Here is a 20,906-nt window from a genome sequence, read left to right as displayed (position 1 = left end):
CTTGCTTGGATTAGTCTAGCTTCAAAAAGTTTGTCATTGAATCTTGCTTTGATTAGTCTAGCTTAAAAAGCCCCATTTATGAAAGATAAGAGGAGGAATAAGACCTAGAAATATAGAGTGCAAATTGTGTGAGATAGTCTAGCTTTGTGATGGTAGTGGGAAATGAACTAAACGGGTTTTTTTGTTGTTTGATTTTCGTCATGCTTAAGCATTCAGTTGTTGATCTACAGAGGACGTGTTGAAAAGAGAAAATGGAACTTGTACATGAATTCGATGTTAGAAATAAGGATTGGATATGCAATTCGTTTTGATTGCCAGAAACACGATGTGGGATGAAGGGATCCAACTAGCGAGATGAAGGTTTCTCTGGAAAAAAGCTAGTGACAAAGATACTATCCAACTTGGTTCCTGGGAGTGATTGAGCTGCGTAGACCTCAACGCTTAAGCAAATTTTCATTTCCTTCATTCGAGAAATGCACAAAGTTAGACTGTAGGTCTATGTGAGGATGTGTACGCCATTTAGGTGTCATGCAATCATCCTGGATGTGGCACTTGCTTGCATGCTCTGCCTTGGAGCTGCTTTCTCTCTAGAGTTCTTACATGCTCTGCATTGGAGCTACTTTCTCTCTATAGTTCTTACAGTGTTGTGAGCTTGATTCCATCATTTTCGCACCATCTTGTGCAATAGGGTCCATCGACTCAAATTGTAGCCACCTTCGCATGGCCTTGCAGCTTCCTTCAAAACATCCCTTTCAATAGTCCACTAAGCCATATAAGCACTCCCCATGCTTGGCCCTTTCACATCCAACCTATGGATTGCAAACCAAATTGGCTTCCACCGTATTAGATACCCTCTTCCAAAACGCAAGATTATTTCAAAGTGTCTTTAACTCGGTGAATTCGGTACGAGCCGCATTTTTGGCTAGATTGCATCAGCGACATGTTTACTCTTGGGATTTTCATATTTGAGCCCATTTGGGCATCAGCAGCAAATCCCATCCACTATCTGAGCAAATTCAACAAAAAAGGCCATTGGCAGGCAGGTTCACCATGCTTAACTGGTAGCCCAATCACTCCTAGGAACCAAGTTTCATTTCATCCAGGCTACCAGTTGTTGCTCTCAGCAACAACTGGTAGCCTGGATGAAATGAAGAAAATTCAAACAATTTGTGAGGAAATGCTTGAGCAGAGTATGTATCTATGGAATCTTTTAATTTCATCTCATGCTCGAAATGGACAAGGCAGAAAGGCCATTCGTCTCTGGAAAAGGATGCTGCACGAAGGTTATCTGCCTGATGAGGTTACTTTTGTCATCCTTCTGTTTGCATGTGCCCATGAGGTCTGTCTAATTGAAGGCAAGCAAATAAGCAAATACACTCACTCATTTTAGGGAGTGGATTGCACTCAGTTTTAGAGCTAGTAAGCTTGCTAACTCACCCGATAGGTTCTGAGCAACTTTCAAGCATTATTCTTTCTCTCTGTTATCCTTTTTTCTTCCTGAGTCCCTGGGGTGTAAGCTAACGCAATTGCTCCTACCCAACACGAAATATCATTTGCTTTCCACCATGAAATTGCATTTACCTGGCCACATATCAGCATTAGCCTCCATGTGGGCCCCAAAAGCCCTTGCATTTATAGCACTAGGTGGCTGCTCATTCAGGATTTCAAATGCAAATTTTAGACAAAATTGTGCCCATTTTTAAAGATTTGACGTTTACTAAGCTAAGGTAGGGCAACTCACCTATCCAAATATGCAAGTAAAGTTTGAACTCTCACTAGGTACTCATGCTAGTGTTTGAAAACCTCAATTTTGTGCAAGGCTTCCAGAGTTCCAAAGACTATATATGTGCATCTCTAACTTGGTCTCCTGTTTCTGGTTTTCTGGATTTTAGTAGTTGCTTTAGTGAGGCTTCCTCCTGTAGAAGGGTATCCATAATTATTGACAAAGGGCAAGAGAGAGCAGGCTGTGTCAAGTGCTTAACCTACCCTATTCAGCTCTGCACCAACCTTGCATCTCTTCCATTATCCTCTCTTCCATTATCCTTCTCTTCCATTATCTGCTCTTCCATTGGAGTTAGGACTCATAGACAAGTCTCAAATATTTTGGTTCAATAGGGACTTTCCGTACTCGTAGGTGCTCTGTGAATTGTCGCTAGTAGGTTTTTGCATCATGCTTGACAATTAAGACAATCGTGTGCTTAGGTGGCTCTTACTACTGAAAGGATCCGCTTAATGTCTTCTTTGAAAGCTATCGCATCAGTTATCATACATGGCACAACGATGACCGTCAAAAAGAACTCGGAAGCCATGTGTGGAGATGACTCAAATAGACATCAGATTCTTCTTGATCCTTGGAACATACAAAACTTCCACAAGTTTCACTGTATCACCTGACACGGATGTGACTTGCACTTGACCAATCTCTTTCACGGGATAAGCTGCATTCTTTGCACAAGTGACAATGCCCCTCTCGAGAGCATCACTCAACGGCTAAAATAGAGATTTGCTCCGGTAATGTGCTTAGAAGCATCGCTATCAAAATACCAAGCTGACTTAGAATCTGAAATTGATAGAGCTGAAGCATGCATCTCCGGATTGTATTGGCAGGTCGCAACAAATGCCCACTCATCCGAAGAACGACATTGTCTGCACAACAACACCTCCCACCGAGAAAACAGGTCCACCATCACCACCTTCAAGACAGAGGCGGGCTTGATGATTCAGTAGCATGAGACGCATGAGGCCAAGGGGATCCGATGCGCCACGTCTGCTTGTGAACACACCTAAATGACACTGTAAATGACACCTAGACTCAAAAGGGAATTTCCCTATGCGAATTTCAAAAATAAATCATTTTTCGCTTCTCGGAGTCTAACCTCCAATTATGGGCCAGGCCAAAAATAAATCGTTACTATTAGTCTCTCTTTAGCCGCCATGGCATCATTGACGCTTAGCTGAATTTGGATGGGCGGAAATGGCCAGCACGTTGCACTGTATGCCGTTTCAAGTCTACTCTCAAACAATTCGGATGCTCTTGCGACAAGAGTGTGCATTCCCACTGAAACTGAATCCTTCATGGAAAGTCCAACGCTGGAATTCGTCTCCTCTGCGAAGAATTACAGTCGTTCGAAGATCACGTCCTCAAGCTCCAGCCCAAACAAATGAAACTGTTTTTGCTTCTGGGATTGAGGATGCTCAGAAAAGTGTGGAGCTGCAGACAGAATTGACGACGTACTCCAGTACTGGCGCTGTATGTATGCCGCCGGTTTCTATGAAGAATTGGAACCTTACAGACCAGCACTTACTCTTACTCAGTATAATCGCTTGTGTGGTGAGCTCCCAAAGCATATTTATGTTCTTGTGTGTGTGTGTGTGTGTGTGTATGAGAGAGAGAGAGAGAGAGAGAGAAAGAGAGTTTGTTTTTCCGTAAACCCACATTTTGCTTGTCCTACCGGTGAGCTTGCAAGCATACGTCTCCTCCTATGGGACCTCAAGGGGCAGCTGATAAAACTATTATGGAAGAACTCCAAATCTTTGGCATAGTGTTTGGGGCAGTGAGTTTTGAGGTCATGGGCTTCTTTGAGCCAACAAAATTAGAGAGGAACTCGTTGACAGATTGTCATTGATCTCGACATTAAATACTATATTTGTCCTTGCATAAACTATCCTATCGCCATGGAGTGGATAATATGCAATCTGATCCCTGAGGCTCTTTATTAGTGCTGGCCGAGCAGCTCTTCTTTGCACTCTCCCAGCCTTTCTCTTCCACAAGGGTTTTTCATCGCCCACTTTACCTCGCCTTCACTTTGGCCTATTATTTGATACTCATGTTCGTCCTGTTGGAATTTGTGTGGTCACCTCCCCATCTGTGAGCCCCCAAATGAGGAAAGGTGTACCAGTGTATTGGAAGACATGTGGGCATGCCCCCTGGTCAGAACTAACATGGAACAAAGGATTGCCACATGGACAACACATTGGCTGTCATGTGGGCAGCATACAAATAAAGATAGGCTGCCATGTGGGTAGCACACCTAGGAAAGTACTTGGCAAAGAAGAGCTAGCCTGGAGGACAGAAGTGGTACGGAACTGTCACTTAGCTATCAGGAACAATTGGGAGCAGATCTGTGGAAGACTGACAGGCTGGCATGTGATATCAGCAATCGCAGACCGTGCAGGAAATGTGTGGACATGTTACGCCTATTGTACGGACTTGTACAGAAGAAGACAGCACAAAGGCGCCTCTGTATGGATGCTGGCAGCAGGCTGTACAGATCTGGAGCAGAGGGTTTTGGGCTGGATAGGTCCAGAACAGAGTCGGGGCACCAGGAGCTGGTAGGCGATTGGCTGGAGCATGTTTGTGGCTGGAGAAGACCCCAACTTGGGGCTGAAAAGGGCCTGGGCTATTGGCAGACTGCCACGTGGTGAGGTGGGACAGATTGGGCAGCCACTTGGCTGCATGTGGGGCTGTGCCCAGGTCGGGTCACAGACTGAGGGGTCAGCCTGACTGGGTCGGTCCATTTTGGGGGGCCCTTGGAGCCTATACCCCTTGGACTCACTCATTTATCCATTGGAAGAGCCATTTCAGAAGCAGTTTGGAGCAGCACCTCAGCCAGGATTTGGTCTTCATCTAGGAGGACTTGGAGCAGTAGAGATCAGGCTGAGTGCAGCAGACAAAGCTCAAGGGTTTCTTCATCACTTGGCTGTGCATCAGGGCAACACAAGGAGGTCAATACACTGCCTTAGTTTTGGCTGTTCGGGAGGGGCAGCTTGGGCACAATATCAAGGCCAACTCAAGCTCTACCGGAGCATGCAAGCTGAGTGTTGTAGAAGTGCCACGGAGGTAGGAGAATAGCTTATTTTTGGTAGTACAAGGGTCCATGTTTTGGTGGTACATTGGGCTCGTCTTTTGTATTGTGTCCATCTCTAGGACGGACGTATATATTGTTGGTTCTCATAAGTGTGGCATCATGGGCTACAAATTGTAATATATGCAACATAATAGTATCTAGATTTTTCCACCTGATATCTGAAACGATTAATCTACTAACACCAACTCTTCCTGTCAAATCACGGCCGTAGGCACACTATTGTTCCACCCAGCCAACCTCTGGTAAAGCCAGCTCAAATCATCACGTAGAAATTCGCACATGCTAGCTTTTCCAAATCCCTCATCTCCCTAGACGAATCTGGATGCCACATGTCCTAATCTGGAAGCCCCTAACATGCACCCTTTTACCCCCCTCTTGGGATAAACATTAATTCCATTTGCCCCTTGGCAATTTACACATTTAGGTGCACCTAGGTCCTCAACCTTAGATTTGTCTAGTCTGTGCCCTGTCGCCCTCACCAAGGACCTTGACATTGATTCCTTTAACCATTTACTTGAAACACAACAAAAATACAATTAAAGTCAGCCCTCTAAAAGAAAATGTCTACTAACCCTTCCGAGGTCATATTACCTCAACTTGTGCATAACATTCCTTTCCTCTTTAAGTACAGTGTCCTTGATGATAGAATCTGGGAATGTTCTCCGCATCTGATACACGGATTCCCAAGTAGTCTTAAATAGAGCCTAGAGGTAGACCATGCCATGCAACCAACACCATGGGTATCTTCCGATTGCGTACTTGCATTGTTCCTCGGTCCAAGATTCTTGTTGGTTTGTGTCTTGCATTATTCTTTATCTCCTGAAACAAAACAACACCCTCGGTTAGTGAGTCACCTGGGTGCAAAAACTTCTTTAAACGAGAAACATGAAACACGGGGTGCACCTTACAACCCTGTGCTAATTCCCAATTATAGGCCACCTTGCTTATTCTTTTAAAAATTAGCCACGGCCCACAATATTGGGGTGATAACTTAGGACACTCTCCTGCAGTCAAAGACTTGGAGTGTGAAGGAATTCTGAGAAAAACTTTTTCTCCTTTCTTAAATGCCCTAACGGATCTATTTTCATCCGAATATGCCTTAGCTCTATCCATAGCCTCGCGAATGTTAGCTCTCGCAAACGCTAGCATCTCCCACATCTGAACCACGTAGTTCACGGCACTAGGCACTTTCTGAGGTATTCCATCTGTAGTTGGATTTGCTGGTCTGTAACCATAGTTCAGCTCGAACGGGCTCATTCCTGTAGAGGAATGTTTTCTATCATTGTAGGCAAATTCCAATAGTGGCAACCACGTGTCCCACGTATGTTGCCTCAATGAAACATATGCTCTAAGCATATCCTCTAAAGCCTAGTTGACTATTTCCATGTGACTATCCGATCCTGGATGATTGCCACCACTCATTCCCAACTCAGTCCTTAGTGCCTCAAACACTGCAGTTCAAAAATGACTGGTAAATTTAAGATCTCTATTTGATACTATGGATTTGGGTAATCCATGTAGATGAAATATATGTTTAATAAACAAATCCGCGACTTGCAGGGTACTAACAGACTCCTTAGTCGGAATGAAGTGAGCCATCTTGGTAAGACAATCAAGCACCACAAGGATAGAATCATTCCACCTTGTGTCGTAGGCAGACCAACAATAAAGTCCATGGAAATGCTCTCCCACCTACCTAGTGGTATTTCCAAGGGCTGTAAAAGTCTGCTTTATCTGCTTTGCCTTACTTACTTGACACAAAAAACAATGTGTCACATATTCATGAATATGTTTTTTCACTTTTGGCCAAAAGAAATCTCATTTCACGAGATCATATGTCTTCTCGACTCCTGGATGTCCCGCACATGGGCTATCATGGCACTGTTGAATGACTCTCTGCCCGAGATCATTCTGATTAGGTACAACTACCTTTCCATTTCTTTTTAGCATACCATCCCCTATGGTATATCTTGCATAAGTTTAGCTTTTCTGGATGCCAGGTCACCCTTTTCCCCGGGTTTAAGCATATGAACCTTAGGCCAAAGGCTCTAGACGAACTCGTCCACCTTTTGAGTTTCTCTAATTTCAGCCATTAGAGCATTCCCTAATGCCGTGAAACTCATATTATGCATAATGCGTGACAATGCATCAGCAACTTTATTATCCTTCCCTCTTCAGTACCGAATAGTCATGTTAAACTCCTGCATGAGTTCTACCCACCTAGCTTGGCGGCCTCTCAAGTCAGGTTGTTTACAGAAATGTTTCAAAGTATCATGATGAACATCAGCATAAAACTTTAATCCATACAAATAATGTCTCCATGCTTTCAAAGCATGGACAACGGCATACAACCGTAATTCATGAGTTGGCCAATTTTGTTGAGAGGGAGAAAGCTTCTTGCTTTCAAAGACTACTGGCCTTCCCTCTTGGAGGAGAATTACTCCTACTGCAATGCCACTTGCATCGGTTTCAATGAAAAACAATTTCTAGGGATCAACTATTTTTAACACCGGTCGTGAGACCACAAGGGCCAAGTTTGTATCTTGGCCACTTTCTTTGGATCCATTTCCACCCCCTGAAGAGTAATAGTGAATCCTAAATATTCAAGTCTTACCATGCAAAGTATAGTTTTCTTTTTATTTACATACAGAGTAGCTTCCTCAAAGTACTGAACACTATTCTTAAGTGTTCATTGCTCAGCAATACTTTTGCTGAAAACAAGAATGTCGTCAATAAAATGTACTACAAACTTCTTGATATACGGGCATTCATAAGCATGATGAATGTAGTTGGAGCATTGGTAAGTCCAAATGGCATTACTAAAAACTCAGAATATTCAAAACTTGCTTCTAAAAGCGGTCTTATGCACATCCTCAGCTTTTATACGGATCTGATGGTAGCCACACTTCAGATCTATCTCGTTGAAAATTATGGCCCCATGTAATGCATCTAGCAAGTCATCGATCTGAGCCATCAAATACCTGTGCTTAACAATGATATTATTCAATGCTCTGTAATGTGTACGGAGGCGAAAAGTATCATCTTTCTTTTTCTTCAATATCACTGGTGAAGCAAAAGGTGAGAAACTGGGCTGAATCTGCCCCAGCTTGAGGTATTCTTCTAATTGTCTTTGCACCTCCGCTTCTTCAGTAAAACTTAATCTATAGGGAGGCCTATTTACAGGTTTTGCCCCCGGGATAAGTTCAATCTTATGCTGAACATTCCGCTTTGGAGGTAACCCAAAGGGCAACTCATCCCTAAAACAGTCAAAGAACTCCTCTACTATATGATGAGCCAAGTTGGCCATCTCCCCATCTTGGGTAACATCAGTGCTAGCCAATGGACCATCAATCGGCTCTACCGATGTTGTATAAAGAAACAAAAACTCTTCTTGCATTTTTCGAACTTCCATAATGGAAACTAGCGGTCTCTGAGGTAAATCCTTTTCACCTCGTAAAACATACAGCACATCATTCATCTTAAACTGATAAATGTGCTTTTTCTAATCTATGGCTGGATTCTTCTTAAAATGCCAAGCCTTACCTAGGGCTATATGTGCATGAGCCAGTCTGGTCATTTCAAAGTCGATAAAACTCAAGAAGTTTACCTCCCCAACCATGACTCAAAGCATGGTTAATCTTGTTTGGATTAGCCTTTCGCTATATCAAAGGCTAACCCATTGTCCCTTCCTCCCTCTCAACTCAAGCCTATCGCATATGTACTTGTCAATATAACAAACTTGGCTCCATATAGATAATATATCCAAGTTTTTAATGCGTATATATCCACAAATAATTCTTTCTCCACAGTCGGCCAGTGAACCTAGGTATCATCTAGCTTTTTACTCTTAAAAGTTACAAGTCGTTCCCTCTGGAATAAAGTTACACCTATTGTGATCTCACTAGCTTCAACATCAACCAAGAAGGGCGTGGGATCCGATAAGGCCAATACAAGGGCTTCTTAGTTCTAGCTTCTCCGCATAGTCCTGAATTTGAAGTTCCAATTGGTGAACCCTTTGGTCCCATACTTCAGTTGAACTTCCATCTACCATCCTGATTGTATATGCATACTCAGATGGGCTAGTCTTTAATTTCAGCCTCTTTACGAGCTTGGAGTTAATTACATTATGTGTTGATGCTGAATCAAACAACACAATGACATCATGATTGGATATTTGCCCCTTCATCTTAATTAACTCTGTATCGCTAAAGGCTGTATACCCCATTGCTGGGGGCTTTTATAGGATATTATCAGGTGCAAACACACATAACAAAATAGGTACTAACCTCTGAGAAATCCCGCTAGCTGAATTTGCATCTGTTCTGCTTTGGGACTTTCCTCCATCTCCACGTCGCACTCTGAGATCACCATCTCAGCCATTCGACGATCCTTGTTTTGTGGACAATCTTTTCATTGATGAGGCTAAAGGAATCCAAAACACAAGCTTCTCTCCTTGCTTTCTCTTTTACTCTTGGTGCGACCAGCTGCCATTGGAGTTACTTTTCTTTTCACCCCAATGGTGATACTTGGTTTAGAAGGAGTCTCAACGTGCTTCGCCTGCTTGACTTGGCTACTAGGTTGTGAGACACTCCCTTTACCAGACCCACTTCTTCTTAAATCCAATTTTCTTCGGGTAGTCATACCAAGTCCCAACTTGCACAAACCCACTTGGCATGTTTCCTTTGGCATCCTCATAGTGCAAGGCTATGGCAAATTGGCAATTGCTTCATCTAGCGTGTTTGCATACTTAGCCGGAACCTCCATCTTGATCCGATCGTTCAGTTCGAAAAGAAAATCTTTTACCTGTACTGACTGAGGTAGAGGTTCATAAACTTTCATTACACTTTCTCTGAATTTATCAGTGTATTCAGCCACTGATAAATTTTTTAGACGAAGGTTTCTATAGTGATCCCAAGCTTGGGATGCTTCGTCAAGAGGCAAGAAGTGTTTGCTAAATTCTTTCTTGAACCCCTCCCAAGTAGTGGATGCCACTCCATCCTTCTGTTGTTTTATCCACTATCTATCCGCTACCTCATTAAACATGTGGATGGCCTCGCGGAAACTGGAGTTTCTTTATATCAATCTTGATTTCACAAATAGCGAAAGCCTCATGCCATTTGTGCAACCAGGTCTCTATGATATCAGAACTATGGTCAGACATCCGACCATAATACTTTTTTGGCCTATAATTGGCAATATTAGGCACCTTAGCTCTCCTAGGCTCGACCGTGTGAACACTGGTTTTAGGCTCCATTGGAGCTTTACCTTTCTCCTCATGAGATGGTCTAGTAGACATATTGTGAAGCATTTTCCTAAGCTCGGATTGCCCTACATTTGCCTTTCTCCATTGGAGCTTTATCTTTCTCCTCATGAGATGGTCTAGTGGACATATTGTGAACCATTTTCCTAAGCTCGGATTGCCCTACATTTGCTTGCAGTTGCTGAGCAAGAATCTGTTGCAAGAAGGCATCCTTTAATAATGCAAATTTACCAGACAATGTATGGCCCACTGGGCACAACACTTGCGGGGTCGGCTAGACCCTGATTCTACGGGATCCACCTAGAAGCTTCTTCTTCAACTTCCATTGCTATTGCTTTGCCTCTTATCCATAAGGTAGTTTTTTTTTTAAAAAACACCACCGCGTGAAGCGTATCTACAATCGAAAGTCCAATTCCCAAATCACAGCTATGTCAAAACCTCCAAATGCTCCCAAGAACAGCTAACCAAGCATATATATCAAATTGCAAACTATCTTTCTCTATACTAGAGAATTTCCTGCAACTCCAGATAACTCAAACTCTAAGAACAAAACGAACTAACATATGTCACGACTGCAAGACTGAAATATAAATCAGTGAGAGGAATGGAGGATAAGATCTCCCTGTTCGATTATGCTTCTCAACGGTCTGGTGCTGGTCGGAGCTCTAAATTCATGAGACGGAAGTCCTTACTGCCAACGATTCCAATCATTAACAGCTCGTTTGATTTTCGTCACAAGCCCACACGATTATAGCTCGTTCGATCTTGACTCCAATCCCGTACGACTCTATGTGCCTTTCTCCCTCTAGTCGCAACACAATTTTGGAAGCATGACCCCAATTGCAGCAAAACTCTTTTGATAGGAGCTTTCCAATTAGCTGACGCTAGTCTCCTATCAAGGAATACGTGAGACTTGCAAACGTAAACATGTCTTCATCTTTGCAATTTTCCTGAACACTTGCAAAACCTCCAGCCTCAAACTTTGTCTCAGTAGCCAGATCCCGCGATACCCAACCTCACTCTAAATCATCGACAAGCGCAGTAGCCTCACACCCTTCGCTCTATTACCAAATGAAACGATTAATCTACTAACACCAACTCTTCTTGTCTAGACTTCGAGCGAGATGCAAACGGCCGGCATAAGCAAGACCACACCTGGCTCAAAGTCAAGTATTCTCTCTAAACTCGAGTCCTACCTTATAGAGTACTACTAGTATATAATATAAAATTTATATCCACGTGCGTGATGTTATGGGTCGGCCTAAGAGAACCCCAACCGGTACAAGGACTAATATGTTAGAAACTCACTGTGCCCACCTGTGAGCCCCCGATTTGAGGGGACAAGGGGCAGTGAGAGGTAGGAGGGCTGGAGAAAGAGAGAGACTCAGGCCGGCATCATAGGCAACCAGCACACGGGCTGGTTGCTGCCTGCAACAGCAGGAAAACAGGGGCCTTAGGCCTCACTTGGAGGCGACGCAGCTGCGCAGACTGGCTGCACAGGGCACCCTTAAATAGGGGCCTGTGGCAGGCCAAGTCGGCCCAACCAGGGCCACCGACCATAGGGCCCACCTAGTCGGCCACCAGACAGGGTACCAACCCTGCTGGTCGGTCAACTAAAGGGGCCTGGGCAGTGCCTATAAAAGGCCCACTCCTTTGTTGTTTCCAGCATCCAGTGCAAGACTGAAAGCCTCCTTCCAAGGCTGTGCTGTGCACTCAGTTCTGGAGCAGTTTGTGAGAGAGAGAGAGTCCTTCAGTATTCTCCAGCACTTTGCTGTATTTTGTATTGCTCCCTGTGAGCTGTTTTTCTGCCCACCATCCGGTGGATGAATATACTCTCTCTCTCTCTCTCTCTCCGTCCAAGTTATTTCTGAGTGAGTGTTTATTGCATCTGTGATCATCTATCTGAGTTGAGTGTGTGTAAGAGTTGGAGAGATCTTGGGTGGAGGTTTGAGTGATTCATTCCCTCCTATTTTCAACATGGTATCAGAGCCATAGGCTCTCAACTCTTCTTCATCAAAGCACTCTCTGAAGGAAGGAGTCCCTTGGCAGAAAGGCGATTCTATTTTCAGCTCAAGCTAGCACAGGAGGTTAGTGCATCTTTTTTGCTTCAGTTTTTCAGTTTGCCATTCACCGAGATGGATCAGCGTTCAGAAGCCTCTACACCCATTGCTCGTCCTTCCTCCTGCTCCAGTCATCTTCCTTCTTCATTTATTCCCAATTTTGGTGAAGCTGGAAAGCTCGATGGGACGAACTATCCAATCTGGAAAGTCAAGATCCGAAGCCATCTGTTGGCACGGAAGCTGTGGAAGATAGTGATTGGGACTGAGGAGCAGCCGGAGGACATTGTGGACAAAAGAGGTGAAGTTTTAGTTGAAGGAGATGCGGATGAACTCAGTGCATGGGAGGAGAGGGATGCTCAAGCCTTAGCAATGCTTATTGGCACGACAGCAGATGCTGTGATTCCTCATATCCAGTTGGCAGAGATGTCTTCAAAGGTGTGGGCCATACTGAAGGAGCTGTATGAAACCGATAATACAGCCCGTATCATTACTCTTCAGCATCAGCTTTATAATCTTGATATGAATGAGGGTGATAGTGTGCATGACCATCTGACAAAGGTGAAAGTTGTGCGGGACCAGCTCACAGCGGTTGGTCAGAAGGTAGACTCGAGTCAATTGGCGTTGCTCACACTCCACAAGTTGCCACGGAGTTTCAAAAGTTTTGTGACTACGGTCACTGCGGGTCAACGCACTAAGCCAATCACCTTTGAGGAGCTTGGCGCACTCCTGCTTCAGGAGGAGGCTCGAGAGAAACTCTTTACGCAAACCGACGAGAAGGCATTAGTGGCCAAAGACAAGCCTGGAAAAGGCAAGCCAAAGGAGTTCAAGAAGTCAGAGGACGCTGACCGAAAGAAGAAAATGAAGTGCTATTACTGTGAAAAGCTTGGCCACTCCGCCAAAGAATGCCGAAAGAAGAAGGCAGATCAGAAGCAGAAGAGAGAAGCGAGGAACAAAGAAGAGCCTAAGAATGATTCTGCCAATGTGAGGACTGGACAGTTGTTTTTAATCAGTGAACGTTGTTCAGCATATGCAGTCAATGAAGGTAAAGAGTGTTGGTATGTTGACAACGGTGCTTCCAAGCACAGGTCCAACAGAAGGACTTGGTTCAAAACCATGGAAAGTACACACCCGGATTCCAAAGTTTCTATCAGGGATAGCCGGACGTGTCCTGTGAAGGGCATCGGTAGAATTCCTTTCATTACAACCGCGGGTGAGGAGAAGGATATCTCTGGAGTACTTTATGTACCCAACCTTTGCAAGAATTTACTGTCTGTAAGTCAGATGGACAAAAACAACATGGCGGTTTTCTTTCAAGATGGCAAGGTCACCGTGACATCCAAAGCAAATGGTTAGATGGTGGCTCAAGGAGTTGAAGAGAACGGACTGTACCGTCTCAGTGCAATGTTGGTTCATGAAGACAACGGAAAGTCCAGACTTTGGCATGAGCGCTTCGGTCATGTCAGCTATGGAATCTTGGCTGAAATGTCAAAGTCGAAGATGGTGGATGGACTTCCACCAATTATAGGCAAGGATGATGTCTGTAGGGCTTGTCTAGAAGGCAAGCAGCACGGGATAAGTTCCCACAAGAGGCCTTGTTTTGGGCCAGCAAATCACTTGAGTTGGTTCACGCCGACATTTGTGGCCCAATGTCTACAGCATCGTGGGCAAGATCCAGGTACTCACTTCTCTTTGTGGATGATTTCAGTAGAATGACCTGGGTATATTGTTTGGCTAAAAAGTCTCAAGCTTTCGAGAAGTTCAAGGACTGGAAGGCCAGAGTTGAAAAGGAGACAGGGGAGGATGTCAAGACATTCCGCACAGATAGGGGGGGAGAATTCACCTCAAATGAGTTCAACACATTTTGTCGCAAGCATGGGATCAAGCGGCAACTCACCACACCACATACTTCTCAGCAAAACGGGGTAGCCGAGAGGAAGCATAGAACCACCACAGAGACAGGGCTTGCTATGCTCCGAGGGAGGAACCTTTCTAAAGCCTATTGGAGTGAAGCTATCAATACAGCCGTATACATTCTCAACAGGACCAAGACGAAGGCCGTCAAGGACAAGACTCCATATGAGGCATTTTATGGTAAGAAGCCCTCTATCACTCATCTTCGCATTTTTGGTTCTAACGCATGGGTGCATGTGCACAAGGAAGACAGGACCAAGCTTGATTCCCGGAGCAGAAAATGTATCTTTGTTGGGTATAGCGAAGAGTCCAAGGCCTATCGACTCTTCGACCCAGTAAAGAAGCAGATCCTTATCAGTCGGGATGTTGTCTTCGAGGAAAAGGAACTTGAACCCCAAGAGGAGCCTCAGATTGAGGAGGAGGAGATTGTTCAACCCCCGAACCCACCCCGCCCCAGGTTGACCATCCAAAAGGTGGCGAAATCAGAAGCTGATGTTCCACAAGATACTGAGGAAGAGCAGGATGTTCCAGAAGCAATTCCAGTTCCTCCTCCCACTAAGAAGCAGAAAAGGTTGCCCCAATGGTACCTAAGGACATTGGAAGAGTCTCGGGTCACCGAATTACCTGAGAGTAGCAGTTCCGGATTGCGTCGGTCCCAACGTCTTCAAAAGACCCCATCCATGAATTTTGCATTGGTGGATCAGCTTGAAGAGCCAAGGACCTTCGAGGAGGCGAAGGACAATCCAGAATGGCAGGCTGCCATGCAAGCAGAGATGGATGCTATCCTAAAGAACGATACCTGGGACTTAGTGGCCAGGCCCCCGCGACGGAAAGTCAGCGGCACTAAGTGGGTATACAAACTTAAATACAAATCAGACGGCAGCTTGGATAAGTATAAAGCAAGGTTAGTGGTCAAAGGTTTTGCTCAAACTGAAGGCATGGATTTTGATGAAACTTTTGCTCCCACAGCCTGCATGGTTACTATCCGGACAGTGATTGCCCTTGCTGCCCAATTCCAGTGGCCTATTTTTCAAATGGACGTGAAGTCCGCATTCCTTAATGGAACCCTGGAGGAGGAGGTATACGTGGAGCAGTCACCGGGCTTTCAAGATCCAGGGTCCCCATTAAAGGTCTGGAGGTTGAAGAAGGCGTTATACGGGCTGAAACAGGCCCCTAGAGCTTGGTACCAAAGGATTGATGTATTCTTTCAGAAGATAGGGCTAAGTCGGAGTCCTTCTTAGGCAAACCTTTACTTGTTCATTGAGAAGGGATTGCGATTGGTACTCATCCTCTATGTTGATGATCTTATCTTGACAGGTGACCATGTCAAGAAGATTTCACAGGTCAAGGAGCTACTCATGTCTGAGTTTGAGATGACTGACCTTGGGTTATTACACTACTTCCTTGGGATAGAAGTAAAGCAGACCAAAGGCAGGATCTTCATTTCACAGGAGAAATATTGCAAAGAACTTCTGAAGAGATTTCAGATGGAGGATTGCAGGACAGCAGTAACTCCCATGGAAGTCGGGCTCAAGCTAAGTGTTCACGACACATCTCAGCTGGTCGATACTCCTCTATACCGACGATTGGTAGGAAGCTTGCTTTACCTTACCAATACTCGACCTGATATTTGTTATGCAGTTGGGCTATTATGCTAGTTCTCTGCTTCTCCCAGGAAGAGTCATTGGGATGCAGGTTTACGGGTGCTGAGGTATCTAAAGGGTACTTGCACCTATGGGATCACCTATACCAAAGGCATCGAACTAGGCGGGTTTTGTGACAGTGATTGGGCGGGTGATGCTGACACCAGAAGATCGACAACAGGGTATTGTTTCTTACTTGCATCTGGTGCCATCTCTTGGCTGAGTAAGAAGCAACCCACAGTGGCCTTTTCATCTACAAAGGCAGAGTACAGAGCTGCGTGTACAGCAGCTTGTGAGACACTGTGGTTGAGGTGGATTCTGGAGGACATGGACGTGTGTCAGGAGGACGCAATAGTGCTGATGTGCGACAATCAGAGTTGCATAGCCATTGCCAAGAATCCAGTGTACCATGCGCGGACCACAATACACATTCAGCGAAGTTTGAACCTTTTTTTAAAGGCGAGCTCAAACACATGTACAAGAGTGCACACAAAAATGCATCAGAGTGGATGCTCAACTTTAAGGCTATGGACTGCCAAAAGAGAGAGAGAACCTCTTCTCTGCTTCATGGTGGAGATGATAGAATAGTGGGGCACCAAGGCCCTCTTTATACAAGCCTCAAGAGAGATGGGTAGTTGCCTAACCCCTACTTGGTGACTATAGGGGTGGTGGATCGACTGACCTATGGGCCTGTTTTGACCCCCAACTCTAGGGTCAATTGACCGACACAATTTTGGCGGACTTGGACAAGATGGCTGGTTGACCATCCCTTGGGCCTCAAGTGGCCGTGAAATAGGTTTGCCGATCAAAAGAAGCTCTAAATGAGGGCAGCTCCCAACCTTTATCGTGCCCTTGGCTCCCCTTGTATGGAGATGTGACAAGTATCATTTGAGACTTATCAAGGTTTGGGGTGAGGTTTGGGGTGATTGATGCAGGCTCCAACACCTGCTTTCATGAACCAATGAGAACCAATGCAGAGCAGAGAAAGAAGGTACTTCTATTGGTCTCTCTCCAGTGCCTCATGATGAAGACATCAGGCCAGTTGTCTGAGGTAGAGCCATAGAGTAGTTCAATCTCTTTGCTGTAGATCTTCTTAAGAAAGAATTGGTAATCAGCTTCCATCTGCTGTGTCCGGCATGGGAAACTAGATTCTCTGTGGCAATGAAGCCCTTGATTTCACATACAAGAGTCATCGAAGATAATGATCGTCTCCCATGTCCTCCAACATCTATGTCAAAGCATCTCCTCTATTGAGAAACGAAGATGCCATATGATTTCCATGGCAGGAATAATGCGAAAGTCCAAGGATTGTCATCTGAAGTTTTGACTAAAAAAGAGATTTGAGTCTATGGATCTTCTCCTCCCGATCACCTTCAAGAATGAGATCTTCAACACACAGGATGACTATCATATGCTTCCCCTCTCACTGAACATGTAGAGGGTAGCATACAAAGGCTCAGTGCCACCGTACTTAGTGAACAGTTTCCAAACCGGAGACTTGAAAAACTGGTGGCTGTTCCACATAAACGACCTTCTTGAGGTCAGACTTGACATTCATCCGATAATTAGGTAACGTCTTCTATCGATTCATTTACTATCTCATTAATTAGGTTGGACCAGGTGGCTCCTTAGGTTCTAAAATCCCCACCCAGGCCTATTATAATTTTTATGTTGTTGATGGCGGACCATCAATCGATGGAAATGAATGCAATTGAAGCTACCATTTCATCTTGATCAAGGTTAGTTTGACTAGGGGTGGAGGGGGCAATATGATACTGGAGTCTGCGATTAGTACAAAATATGTGAATAGTGCAAAAAGTGCAAATGGTGGCATATACTTACAAAGGATGAGATTGATTTTCTCACAAGTTTTTTGATTCATATGTGGGGGTTTGTGATTGGGGTAGCTAGAAATTTGTGTGAAATGTGCGAATGTGCAAAGCACGCGAGATGTACAGGAGGGCGAGAAATTTTACATTCTTAGTCCTTAGGCTAGCCTCTCTGTGCCCTCAGATATTCAGGGCTTCCATCCTCGCATACTTTAGTGACATGCCGACCAAGGAGACCTCTACTTTCTCAACATTTGGCCAATTGAGCCATTGGACAACTCCTGTTGACTTGGTTACGACAGCAGTGCATAAGAGAAGTATATGTACTATTGGATCTGTCTTTTGTCTATTGCAATGAGATCCTGAATTAAAGCCTAAACCAATGACCGCTGGGCTTGATAACAGAAGATGCTACCTTTTCCTAACTGGTGGCTGCTTGACCGTGCAGATGGGAGGTGCAGTAACAGCTTTGTTTGTGGCTGCAATTCCTACCTTGTTGGTGAGTTCCATTTTTCATAGATCAGGCTTGTAGGTTGCAAGCGTAAATGCACACAAAACTTCCTTTTTTATAAATGTGGGGCAACGTGATTTTATTGTGAATGCCCTGCAAAAATATCTGCTATAAAAAAGCAAAGCGTATATATTCCTAGTTTGGAAACAGAGAAGGGAATTATTATTATTCTTGAACTCGTACTCTTTACTTGCAAAAGGCCTTCAAGAGGGCAGCTGAAGCATTAGAGAAGCTGCTTGAAGTTACCCGGGAGGAACTACCAGGCACTATGGCAGCTGTGAGGTTATCAGGAATGGAGATCAGTGATCTCACAATGGAGCTCAGTGATTTGGGGTGAGTAACCAATGTTTTAACAGTGATGTGTGCTCCACCAAGTCAAAAATTCATCCCTTTTTGTATGAGTTCACATTTATATACCAGCATTTGTCTAAATTCAACTTTCCAATGAGCACTCATTTCTTTTTGGAGTCTTCACAGGCAGGAAATCTCTTCAGGTGTCAAAAATTCTGCTCGAGCCGTTCGTGCAGCGCAAGATGGGCTCCGTCGTGTGAGCAGTATAGCCTCAATGGGTTAGTATATATGATAGCAAGCATGAAGAAATGATTAGCACTAGACGACCTTGTCATGGTAGCTTTGCTGCGCTTTCTTTGTGTTTCTCGTTGCAGCCTTCATTAGTAAACCCCTTTTCGATTAGCCCCCCCAGCCTTGGAAGGCCATGGTGTTGTGAATTGATTTTCCAATTTCCTTCCTGTTCACCACAAATAAGATGCCTTCTCCATTGAAGTGAGAATTGTATGCAACTAATAACCTTTTGGGGCATGTCCAATTGGTGTGTTTGTATGAACAGACCTCGAGACTTAGCTATTTAAATTTTGCCATCCATGCTTCTTTTTCACTGGGGTAGCCTCTTTACAGAAATGCGCACTGGTCACAGTAGGGTCAATGAAGCGAACAGTGGTGGTAGCAGCAAGAGGTCTTCATGAAAGGCAAGTGCAGATGACCTATCGAAGTATTGCCACATTAAAATACCTCACAGGTTGGGAATTCTGGATCCTGAGGAAAAGACAGTTTGCAGGAAGTATGAGAGCACAGATTATTCATTCCACATTGAGCATGCAAAGAAGCCATGTGCTTGGTCCAAATAATCAGATCCTCTGGTTTGGATGTAGGAAGGGATTGTGATAGGAGCAACAGTGGGTATTGTGACGGCTGTGAAGAGTTTGAACCCTTTGATGATGGTGAGATTACGTGTTTCATTATAGTATTTGCAGATGATCCACATTGTCTCTCCTTCGTAGAGGCCTTAACTGTCCTATTATGCTAAAGAATCGATAATAAAGTCTTGGGATGGCAAGGGGAAGTGAACTTGTGACTTCAACTCAGCTTCAATATGTCTATGGATGGGTTGAACTAAGCAGCTTCCCGCCTTACCCCTCAGATTCAATGCAGATTCAATGCAGAGATACTGTCTATCTTTCTCCATGTCTGCGATATACCAAGTGTTGCTAAGCAATTATGTCTGAAAACTTTTGGCCCACATTTAAGTTGTGGTTAAGTACCCATTTTCATTGTCATTTCCTTGTCTGATTGTGGGAGACTAGCCTCCTTGGAGACATACTCCATCTTGTATCTTATCACGTTTTGACCATCTATTTCTCTCTGACTACTTTTATAGGTTAACTGACTCTCATCTGCGTCCTGCTTTCCTCAAGCAAGAATATAAGACCATGTATTTACCAGGTGGATTTCCAAAATACTAACTTGAAATGTATGACCTTTATGCCATTCTTGAATTTACACAATATGGCACCTCTTTTAGTTTTTTTGGGCTGTAAGACCCTGCAATAGTAGAGATTTCTCATGGATCTCGTTAATTGATTAGCAAAGATTCACCATATATATTTGTTGTTTTGTGTTAAGTGTTTTGTATGGATGCATGTGCGTGTGACCTCTATAATGTCTACATTGAGTACAACTTATAGAACATGTATATATTTTTACGTATATGTATGTATGCATGCATGTATTTTGGACACACATACACGTGCGCACACGCACAAGAAGTTCCTTTACAAGACACTCATCAATGAACTGATTTAGAGCTATTGAGATATTGTTCTCATGGACACTCTTGTGAAGCTTGGGAAAGCTAATAGGTGGTGGCTAGGGGTGGTGGCTAGGGGTAAACTAACACTACACTGACACCTACATCTTGTGATACTTCATCATATGGTTCACCTTCGGCCTCTTGTGTCTTTTCATTCCTATTGCTTCCATTCGCAAGCTTTTTGTGGTAGGGGCCATTGGAGGCACAATGGGGATTGAAAGAGGTCGCAATGAAGTTAGTTTGGGTCCCTTGAGTGAGTTGCCGCTTGTTGGTCTCTCCTTTAAAATCTCCCTATTTGTGTATGATGTATGGTTGACATTGAGACCTCCATGGGTTGGCTTGCTCCATGGGTTGGCTTGTTCTCTCAAGATGCTAGAGTCATGGGACAACTCCTATTGCCCCATTCTATTGTGGAAGTTGCACATAGGTTGATTTGACAAACTCTGTACAGCACATGTGAAGTCAATTTAGTTTATGCATCGTCTCTAAAGAGGGGATGTATAAATTCCAAAAATTTCCACTCCCTTATAATCCCCTCTTCTCTCCTTATCTCCCAGTCTCTTTGCTCGCTTTCCACTCCTTCCCTTTGCAACTTCACAATTCCATAACTCCTCCTCTTTTCAAATCTAGTTCTCACTCCCCTAACCTAGATATACTTTGTTAACCCTACAAACTTTTAGGTTAGTCTTTCAAAACCCAAACCCCATTATGACCAAG

The 20,906-nt window shown here is 44.2% G+C and overlaps 1 protein-coding gene across 4 annotated transcripts; it reads left to right on the top strand.

Annotated features, from left to right (window-relative positions):
* Window positions 1-2,877: 2,877 nt before the first annotated feature.
* On the top strand, window positions 2,878-19,884 carry LOC147898058 (uncharacterized). Of its 4 annotated transcripts, none has more exons than XM_087378752.1 (5): window positions 2,878-3,331; window positions 18,020-18,070; window positions 18,282-18,415; window positions 18,560-18,651; window positions 19,020-19,884. In XM_087378752.1, the coding sequence occupies exons 1-5, from the start codon at window positions 2,975-2,977 to the stop codon at window positions 19,262-19,264; spliced, it is 879 nt and encodes a 292-aa protein (XP_087234878.1). In that variant the 5' UTR covers window positions 2,878-2,974; the 3' UTR covers window positions 19,265-19,884. The 4 variants fall into 4 exon arrangements, with proteins under 4 accessions (XP_087234878.1, XP_087234877.1, XP_087234879.1 ...); XM_087378751.1 differs by having other exon boundaries at window positions 19,017-19,884; XM_087378753.1 differs by having other exon boundaries at window positions 18,998-19,195.
* The last annotated feature ends 1,022 nt before the right edge of the window (window positions 19,885-20,906 follow it).

This window comes from Dipteris shenzhenensis, chromosome 9, assembly GCF_047967505.1.
Source record: "Dipteris shenzhenensis isolate YYH24624 ecotype China chromosome 9, Dip_SZ_1.0, whole genome shotgun sequence".
NCBI lineage: Eukaryota > Viridiplantae > Streptophyta > Polypodiopsida > Gleicheniales > Dipteridaceae > Dipteris > Dipteris shenzhenensis.
The sequence above is the reverse complement of the archived record's forward strand: the minus strand, read 5'-3'. Positions and strand labels throughout refer to the sequence as shown.